The 10,351-nt window shown below is 40.7% G+C and overlaps 2 protein-coding genes across 2 annotated transcripts; both read right to left on the bottom strand.

Annotated features, from left to right (window-relative positions):
* Positions 1-794: 794 nt before the first annotated feature.
* LOC104593106 (F-box protein At5g51380-like) lies at positions 795-2,782 on the bottom strand. Its single transcript, XM_010252795.3, has one exon. It carries the CDS (start codon positions 2,540-2,542, stop codon positions 1,067-1,069), a length of 1,476 nt encoding a protein of 491 aa, XP_010251097.1. The 5' UTR covers positions 2,543-2,782; the 3' UTR covers positions 795-1,066.
* Positions 2,783-3,666: 884 nt separating this feature from the next.
* Positions 3,667-6,764, bottom strand: LOC104593105 (uncharacterized). The gene is made up of 2 exons (XM_010252794.3): positions 5,983-6,764; positions 3,667-5,886 (listed from the first exon to the last, which is right to left on the bottom strand). The coding sequence occupies exons 1-2, from the start codon at positions 6,055-6,057 to the stop codon at positions 5,476-5,478; spliced, it is 486 nt and encodes a 161-aa protein (XP_010251096.1). The 5' UTR covers positions 6,058-6,764; the 3' UTR covers positions 3,667-5,475.
* Between the last annotated feature and the right edge of the window lie 3,587 nt (positions 6,765-10,351).

The raw sequence follows: 10,351 nt of genomic DNA, 5'->3' as shown, positions 1-10,351 counted from the left end.
ACTGAAAACAGCAGAAACTACAGTCTGTAACTGGCAATGGCTGGTAATGTCCATTATTTTTTGCTTGGTTGTAAGGTACATAGGAAAGTACTTCCTGCCCTCAGACTTTAAATAGTAAATTTGACTCTAATTACTAATTTTCTAAAAGTAGTTCCAATTTCCAACCCTTGATAAAAGTAGTTTATCCTAGCACAGAATGACAGAAACAGTATCAGATCACCCAACTTCTTCATCCTCATTGGCGTGCCTTCAGCTTGAAAAAGAATAGACAACTGCACCTGGCATTGGTTGCCAAAGGGAACACTAGATATACAACACAACAGACACAGATGTTACAAATCTGTCATGGCTATGAGCTTTTTTATTGATATTTGTAAAGGCTATTTGTCTTCAGTAGATCATCTTCCAAACCATATTTTGAGATTTCTATGTGGATGAAGGTTATTCCCCTATCAACCAAGCAAGTTGATACTTGATAGGCGAATAAAAAGGAATTACAGTATATGTTTGTGGATGAAATTAGGTCTGGGTCTGGATATTAGGATGACAGAACAAATGAATGGCCCAGAAGAATAGATAATACTAGAACCAAAATTTGCAATATGAAGTTTAGATTACAAGTCTGACATGTATAATCATATTTGAACTGGAAAGAGAAATTACAAAGAAGCTTGAATAAGTTGAGACAAGTTCTTAGTTCTTATCAAATGGAGCAGAAGTGCTTACTGCTTCGGAACTATCTGTAGAATTCTTCAACTCTGAAGAATGAAAGGGAAAAAAAAAAAAACAGAACAACAGAAAGTATATGTATACAACATTTTCCCCTATCAATGACATTCAAGGTTCATGACTGATACAATAAGTATGCGTTGAATAGCATACACAATAACCGATTTATCATGATTATTAACAAAGCGTAGGATAACTATAGATAAATATTATTCATGGCTTAAACAACAGAAACATCTGCATTCAACTCCACAGAGAGTGGAGGGTTATATACATGAACCTGTTTCTTTTTGAATCCTCACATATGATGAATTGGTTCTCTTCATCAATTCAACCATTAACTGACAATTTCAATGAATTTCTGGGATGCCGAAACCTTAGCAACGGCAGAGAGCTTGCTTTCTTCAACCCGAACCCGCCTTAATCTGGGGGAGTTCAAAACAAAGAGCTCTACTGCCTCAACCCCAATCCCATAACACTGTAGAATGTCCAGATTCTCCAAAAGTTTGCATATTTTGAGCATAGAAACCAGTGTGGCATTTGTGAGCCTTCTGCATCCTCTTAGCTTGATATCAACCAGATTTTTACAGGAGACGAGCATTGAAACAAATTCCTTATCGACCAACATCTCGTTATAAGACAAATCCAATTTCTTAAGCTCACTTAGGTTCTGGGCCAAAGTGGTTAGTAACCCAGGTTCTCTTTCAATTACGTCGCAGTTAATGAGGGCCAATTCTTCAAGTTCACTGCTCACCGCCGTTCCCAGTGTCTTGAGTCCTTCACCTGTCACAAGGCAACAACTTTGGAGTCGAAGGCTCACAAGACACCGGAAATTCTCTGCAACAGCAGAGAGGTGGTCGTTATCGAGGTCAAGAGGTAAACGCAGGTCAAGCCTCTGCAAGGTACAGCTGCATCGACTTATAAAATGGTGGAGACCATCCCTGCTACCCCCATCATATAAAAGGAGAGAGTTCAGAGACCCGCCGTGCTCAGCTAACCGTAATAAGACCCCATCCGCGATAGTCCTACAAGTTCTGAGCTCCAATTCTTGAAGACCCGGCAAACAACTTACAAAGGAAGAAAACGAGGCGCCGTCGCCGGTACCTTCACAGCTTCGCAACTGTAGCCTCCGAAGCTTCGTGCAGCTCTTCCACAGCCAGCCCATCCCGCGATCACCGGCACCAATTCCCGACAAGCAGAGAAATTCCAATGGCAATTCCATTTCAGACGATGGCTGAGAGGAAGGGACTCCGTCGTCATAATCGGAGTCAAATTTTAGAGTGGAGAAGTCATTGGAATTAGCGCCGCCGCAATCAACAACGGAGAGCTCTTTGAGAGAGGGAAAAGAGGTGAGCCAGCGGAAGCAGAAGGGCCTAAAAGAGGAGATGCTGAGAGAAGTGAGGTGTTTGCAGGAGGACGAGGGAGAAACGAGAGCAGAGGGCGAAACCGGTCCAGCTAGGAATCGAAGATGACGGAGATTACGACAATTGGAAGCCACAGAAAGAAGGTGGTGATCCCAAAACAAGGAGGCCCCACTAGGCGCTTCTGCTTCGGCATCCGGGGTCAGTGAGAAGAGCGGGGTGGAGTGATCGGGGGTGACGGTAAGGGAAGTGAGACGAGGGTAGCGAGAGAGTAAAGAAGAGAAGGAGGGGACAAAAGAAGGATGGGTAGGCAAGCGGACGGACAGGGAAGACTTGGAGATGCGGTGGAGGAATAGCCACCGTTTGCAGACGAGGGGGACGGCGGAGGAGGTGGATGGCGGGAGGCGCTGAAATATTTCTTGAACGAGTTCATCACAAAGCAAATTGTCCATCAATCTGTTGCTCTCTGTCCCCAACCGCCTCGTCCTTTTTACTGGATAACACAGTATAGATTATGAATATGAGGTAGGAGGATAACAGAACAGAACAGACTTGAATGGAGATGGAAGAAAAGGAATCAAATTTAATTGGATTATAAGATAGTTGAGAGAAAATCCAGGAGACTTTTTTCCTTCACACAGAAGGTCTCGATGGAAAGAAGAAAAGGAAAGCAAAGGTCTGGATTCTGGAAGAGGAAAATGAACCAAAGTAATGAAATACACTAGTGAAAAATGGGTCCCACGCGAACTTCCACATGTATCTTCACCTTTCAGCATTTATTGGAGTTACATAACCGTTTGCAGCATCTGTGTAAAAGATGTATGCATAACACATTAACACTGTCACTTGAGGGTCAAATCAGGTCGGTCAAATCTAATCCAACGTGAGTTGTTGGAACCCAAATTCCAATCTTAATTGTTTTTTATTTAGTAAATGAAAGGAAAATTTTCCTATATTTTGGGGCTAATGCCATTTTAGTCCCTGAATTTTAAAATAAGATAATCTAGTGACTGCTGTTAATAGGCCGTTAAGTGGGATATGAAAAAAATATAAATGTCTTTTTAGTATTATCTAAAATGCCCACTCAAACATGACTCTAATTTTTTTTGAATGGAAAAGGTAAAAATTTGGGATTGTTAGTTTTTTGTCAATATTTTAATGATTGATAAAAAAATTAAATAATACTTGAAGAACATTTATATATTTTTTAAATGTCACTTAATGACTAATTAACAGCTAGTGATCGATAAATACTGGATTGTTATGTTTTAAAATTTTGAATATTAAGTTATCACATTTTAAAGTTTGGGGACCAAAATAACACTAAGCCCAAAATACAAGATACTAATCAGAAATTTTCTTTAAATAAAATTTCGGTGAATTAATTTATTTTTTTTATTGAAATATTTTCATTTCTTAGACTTAAATGACTGGATTGACCAAGTATGTACTGATTGACCAACTAATCAACCAGTACATATACTTAACCAGATACCCATGCTTATATCACATTAGAATTAGAAAATGGTTAACTAATTAAAAGTATAGGTTATATCTACATTTATATCTATGCTATGTAAAACAGATGCTTTATCTTGAGCTCTGTGTAGATTAACAAAAGCTAAATCTAAATATTATATACCAAATTTAAATACACATACATATGAAATTCTATGCACAAATATATATTTATATGAAATTTCCCCAATCCCTACTTTGAGAGGTGTTGGATTCGTTCTGGTTTCTAATAGAGCGGTTAGAGCTGGCCCTTTGTGCAGAGTTCACATCCTATGAACCCGTGGGTTCACAAAAGCGTGAACCCTCCAATCAAAAACGCCCATGTCAGTATGTTTAAAATTCACTAATTTAACGGATATTTGACTGTAAGCTGAAAGAGTCCGATTGACCGGGCACAAAAGGACAAAAAGAACTAAGAACAAAGAAATAGCTGGGCTTGGTTAGATTCTGAATCCAAATAAATGGGTAATGAAGAACCACCTACAGAACGCACCAAGTTGATTTCATGCTGCCATCGGTGGCTTTCGCGTTCAGGAGATCGCTGGTCGCCGGTGGATGCTTCTGGGCTAGGGCTTGCCTGTCGTTTACTGAACAGCAAAACCACAATGCGGTACTTCTAAGAGCAATGAAACATGGCCTCTAGTGTCAAATGCCTTGAGGAAATACTCATCAAGCTCTTTAATAATATCAACGAGATCTTTACTGTTCTTCGAGACCACCATGGCAAGCTCGCTTTTGGTATCTTTTGAATACACATTGACAACAAAAGGTGGAGAAGTTACGCTGGCCCCAACTGTAGGAACAGGGACCTCGTATAAAGTTGTGGTGGCTTCCCATTCCTCTTCAATGGCGGATCTTGACGAAGAGGGAGCAAATGAGTCCCAAAAATCCCAACTTGAAGGTGGTGGTGGAGGAGGTAGAGCGGGAGAGCAGTGATGGAAGTCTAGTTATCAGAACTCGGGCTCATAGGCAGTGGTGGTGGCGGCAGAGTCGGCGGTGGCAGTGGTGGTGAGAGGAGAATAAAAGGCAGGTGGTGTTGGGGATCGTGGTGACAGTGGAGATTGGCGTTTCGGCGTGTCAGAGATACCTCAACACTCACGCATTAACAAATACGTCTTTTGAGTTCCCTCTGAATACTTTGTGCTTACTCGGCATTAGCAAACTGAAGCATTGCAGAACCAGAGCCTCCGAGGGATCGAAGATATATAGTATGTGCTGCAGAGAAGGCTTGTTTGGCATTCACAAACTGTTCCATTATCCTCTTCAAGCCCTGTAACACGAAACCATTTGTTCTTTCTCCACTCTTGATTAACAACAACCCATCTTCTTCTTCTTCTTTACACCCCCGTTTTAAACCAAAAAAAATTGCTATATGGTTAACTTTTTAGTCAAATTTGCAATTGAGTTTTCCATTCTCGTCGTTATTTCTCTCTCAAGGTTAGACAGAAATTAATGCTTGTTTCTTCTAAAACTTTTACGGGAGGTTGAAAATACGATGGGCTTTATGCGAGACTGGTTCTTCAGCAAAAGAAGTTGAGCAACTCCTTGGAAGGGCTGGCAAAAGGATCCCCGGTAAAGTCAGGTTCGTCGGTGGAGTTTTGTTGTCGGAATTTTTGGTGACAGCAGAAGACGTAAAGGATCTGAGCTATCACAGCAACGAAGGCGAGGGCGAATACGACGATGAGTCCGATTGCAAGGTGGCTTAGACCGTTCATCTCCAGCAGCAGTAGTCTGGTTCAATCTCGGGCATCAGCTGATTCAGAAACTGGTCGAGGTCTGATTTAAAGTGGAACTGGCAGACCATAGCATTACCGACTGTAGCCGGTAATCAGCTCCGGACCAACCAACGGACACAATAAAGGGATTTTCAGTTTTTCTTGGAAACGTTGGCCACGTCCACACCATCCGGCATGGACCCACGATAGACGATTCCGATGCCACCTTTTCGGATGATGTTCTCTTTTTTCAAGCATTCGAACGTTTCTACCTTGAAATCGAGCTTCTGAAACGGGGTCAGTTTCCAAACTTTTGATTCACGGCATTTTTTTTGGTAGCTTTTGAGCTTTAAAGCTGCAGCGACAAGGCCTAACAAAACAAATACGCGGCATTCGCCTCCCGTGTTTGACCAGCCCGCATTGGCTTCATTCCCTGCAAACCAAGCACCTAGGCCGTCGTCTTCAGATGCCAGACCGGTGTCGCCTGCGTTTCTACCACTGCCTCCTCTATTACTATCACCCAGCTGCTGCTGATTATCGCCGGTACCGATCATTCTGCTCACCTGTCAAGAGTTTATATAAAGCCGAAATGATTCAAAGGTAGAAACCCAAAGAAGCGTTGAGATTCCTATCGATCTAGAAAAAGGAACGAAACGAACCTGCTCTTTGGTTTTGTCCACCCTGGCAATGGCCGTGTCGGCAATGTTTGAGACGGTATCCCTCATGACCTGCATTTTCGTTTGCTTTAACAGACGATCAAAGATTAATTAGAAAATCGGTATCTGATTTCAGAAAGAAAGAGCTCGTCATGTATGTCGGACCAAGCACGACGTGTCCCCGCTTTATATTATAAAGGGTTTCTAGGAGAGGGATGGACTGTCGGGACCCATTGATCCATTGAAATGGTTGGCATTAATACAAGACGATGAACAGTGCCTTTGCCCCTTCTGATATTTTTTCAGAAAAGTTATTTTATAAAAATATTACTTTTTATTGATATTCGGGGTAAATTTTGAACATGCCGGCATGGGCGTTTCTTATTGGCGGGTTCACACTTCCCGTGAACCCACCGGTTCACGTGAACCCCTTTGTGCAGATGCTGCTTTCGGGAATCGTCCTATGTGAGGAGCAGATCCGGTCTCTCTCTATAGCGGCGTCAGGCGTGTGAGCATTTTATTTAATAAAGAATTTATTTTTTAGGCATTTTGCACGAGAGACCTCAACCGTCTGATCTGCATAAGAGCTCCCGTGGACGGTGGACCCGCAATGCAAGTCATAATCTTCAAATCGAATAAAGTATTTCCTCACCAAATTCACATCGGCGCGCCACAGTACACTCATGCACGCTGAGATGTACATGTGGGGCGTCGATGTGAATGAATGTCGGACAAGCAGCTTGTCCACGTGTCTGGTTAAAGCAGAAGGCCATACACTATTGCCACGTAGGAAGCGAATAAAACTTGATATATATATATATAGAGAGAGAGAGAGAGTAGGTGAAGGTTAGATGATCACAATTGATATGACATCCACCTTTCAATTCATCTTCCCATCTTTGGCATGTCGTCGTCACCTGTCATCATCAATCACTACACCTTTTTCTACATTATTTATATTTATTGAAACCGAAAGAAAGATATTCCCTCAACGACCGTTTATTTTAAGTGGAGATGGCGGAGGAGTAGAGTACGTCAACAATTTGTTAACAGGGACGGCGACCCAATTTGGACCTTAAATCCTGCTGCTATACGCAAAAGGAAACTGAGGAGTTTGACGGAGGAGCGGGGCATAATCTCCTACAAGCAAAAGAATCTGGGATCCTTCCATCTTTCTCCTCATCCCACAATTCTCACTTTAGTCGTGGAGGAGGAATGCCACTACAAAGTACGAATTTCATTTTTCTATTTGGAAAGATAAAAGGGGATAATATGTGCCATCTCCACGTCTTACCTCAACGCTCACTTGTATCTCCACCTCTCATTTCTCATACGCGTACTTGTTTATATTTTAAATTCAATTATTAAAAATATAATAAATCTCAATAAAAGCCCTTTAAGGTCATTTTCTCTAATGCAATCCTTCTTAAACCCCCTTCCACATTACATCCCTCATTTCTTTATATCTCTCTAAACCCCTTTTGATTCTCCCTAATAAGGCAGGGTACCCTAAATATAGATCTTAGATTGGATTCAAATTAATGTCAAAATACAAATCTAATCAAATTTCTATTCTTTTCTTTTTATGAAATAAATTCCTATTCAAACTCATTATCCATTGCATGAATTGTCTTGCTATGTATCTTACAAGAAAAAAATAAAACAATATTTGTCTTGCTAGCATAGTTATTGGCATACCTTTATTAACCAAGAAAGTAACATCTATTTAAAATCTTATTAACAATCGTATTTAAACTCCCATGTTTAAAGCCTATTGACACCCAACTCCTGTTTTAGAACCTAAGTAAACTCTTGAAAAAGGATTCAAGTCTAAATTGCTTGCAAGATAGGGAAAAGCCCTTATCACTAGACAATCCTATACTACAAGAACACATTTAGATTATTATTGTTTTAAAATCCAAGGATATTAAGATAATACAATATATAAGAAAAAATATTGGGGTTTTTATAATTCAGTCCACCTCAGAAATCTGAGCCCCACTGTACAGGTGGGATGAATCCTAGCCATGGGTCAACAATAAATCCACGGCCAGAATGCGGTTTATAGGGGGGCTCCTAATAGACTAGAAGGGGACTGTAATTTCAGATTTCTGAGGTGGACGGCAGTCTACTTATCCCAAAAATATATACTTTTATTATGTGGTTTATATTTAATATTTACCCATGTTTAGAAAACCATACCAGACTAGTTGAACCATGACCTAGGGCCCTGGTTAGTTGGTCATACCCCAATAACCATTTTACTATTAGCCTAATGAAAACTGGCTGACTGGTCAATTTAACCAAAAAACCGATGAACCGGTGCCAATTTCATGAAACCGCTCAGGCCATTAAATACTTGAAATTTTAAAATGTGCTTTACTTCATCACACACTTATTTTAAAGAAAATATAAATTAAGAGACTTGAACCTTGATCATTTGCTTTAAAAATTATAGAATTTGTCATCCATCCATCATACTTAAGTATATTAAAAATTATAAAACATATTATATATAATATTTATATAACCTATATTATATATACATATATGTCACACCATCACAGTTTGGCCTCTGATTCGGCCCTGGTTGAACCTCTCCCTTCTCCAGTTCTATAGTAGGCCTGGCTCTCCGTACATTGGTATTTACAGTAATTTGAGTCTTAGATTTAATATTGTTGATGTATTTACAGGTTCCCCAACACAATGTGCATATTTCATGCCTATTCAAAGTGAATCCCAGTACATATGCATTAAAATTGCATTTCCAATACTATTAGGTAGCTTTGAGCCGTGAAATCCCACATATATCAAGGCAATGCACTTACGCAAGTGTAATCTGTACTTCACATCTTTGATATATTACCAAGGAATTCACATTTGCACCCCACAAACGCCCCATACATATGGGGCACCATCTGTAGGGCACATATGTGATCTCATTACCAAGATGGTTTTTGGTATCGTGGTCATTTTTATCACCACTTGTTTGTACTTGACTGATGCATTGAAAATCAGGAGGGTTGGATTCTGCACATAACCCAAGGATAATTTGTTTATTTTGTTTATTCCAGTTAGGCATTAGACCTATTCATGGGCCAGGCCGGGCCGGGCTTGGGCCAGGCTTTTACTCATCATTAATGGAAATACGCTAGGCCCGAGCCCGAGCCCGGCCCTGATAAAAAGCCCGAAGCCCAACCTAATAAAAAAAATTACAATTTTCCCTATTCAAATTAGAATTAAAAATCCATATGGTTTTTTTTTTCTATTTAAATGAACAATGGGCCTACAAGATGGTTTTTTTCCCTTTCTTTTACGTTTTAAAACACAGTTTTACATTCTTAAATCAAAAAATTTATTCAAATGGACATAATCACATAACCCATTTTAAGTCTAATTTAAGATCGGGCCGGGCCGGGCTCAGGACGGGCTATTTTGACAAAACCCGAGCCCGGCTCGAATTTATTACGGGCCGGGCTTTTTGGCCCGAATTTAAGCCCACGGGCCTATAAACATGTTCAAGCCCGTCCGAGAGCCGGGCCGAGCCGGCCCGTCGGGCCACCCGGCCCATGAACAGGTCTAGTAGGCACCATTAGGTGCCACATGAATAAAACAACAACACAAATACAACCATTTTGCTTAGAACAATCCAACCAAAAAAAATAATATTAGGTAAGGATAGAAAGCATATATAGTGCTGATGTAGTGCACTAGTACAAATGGGTTGTGAGAAAGCAACCAGAGTACCAAACACCACCCAAGAGGCCAAAGACAGGATGTAACTTGGCCAGTCCCGTCTAAACCCAACCTCCTAGCCTTGGATATGAACGGGCTTAAGTTGAGGCCTCTGAAAGTCTGAGCGTGAGCCTGACCAGCCCGGCCCACCCAACATATAGATGTATTATTATGCATATTTTTTTTTATTAGTCATACCACTATGTATACGTATACTGTATTTCATAATCCACATACAAGCACGTGCGATGCACCTATGCGATATACATGCACTTAAAATACATACATACATGTATAACACAAACATCTGTACCAAGTACAGTATATGTAAGACATCAAAACTGCAAGGTAAAAAACCATTAAGCCCGACTAACCTTCCCAGGCTTTGACCAAGCCCAACCCGAGTAACGTTAGGATTTTTGTTTGGATTGGGCTTGGGCTTGCTTTAGTTCGGGATGGGTCTGCTACGTGGAGTCAAATTTTAGAGATAGGCTTGGGTAGGCCTGAAATGCAGCCCACCCCAGTAGGGCTCAAAACAGCCTACCCTTACCTCTCAAGAGATGAGGGACTCGTTTGATCGTGTCCTCTGCATCATGATGACTGTTACAGCCATTTTTTTTCATGGGTGAAGTAACGC

Source organism: Nelumbo nucifera, chromosome 3, assembly GCF_055504915.1.
Source record: "Nelumbo nucifera cultivar China Antique chromosome 3, China Antique-T2T, whole genome shotgun sequence".
NCBI lineage: Eukaryota > Viridiplantae > Streptophyta > Magnoliopsida > Proteales > Nelumbonaceae > Nelumbo > Nelumbo nucifera.
This window is presented reverse-complemented; position numbering and strand designations above follow the sequence as displayed.

Coding starts and splice junctions, on each gene's coding strand:
- LOC104593106 (XM_010252795.3), bottom strand. CDS start 2,542: ATGGACAATTTGCTTTGTGATGAACTCGTTCAAGAAATATTTCAGCGC.
- LOC104593105 (XM_010252794.3), bottom strand. CDS start 6,057: ATGCAGGTCATGAGGGATACCGTCTCAAACATTGCCGACACGGCCATT. Junction 5,887..5,982: donor TGGACAAAACCAAAGAGCAG/GTTCGTTTCGTT, acceptor AACTCTTGACAG/GTGAGCAGAATGATCGGTAC.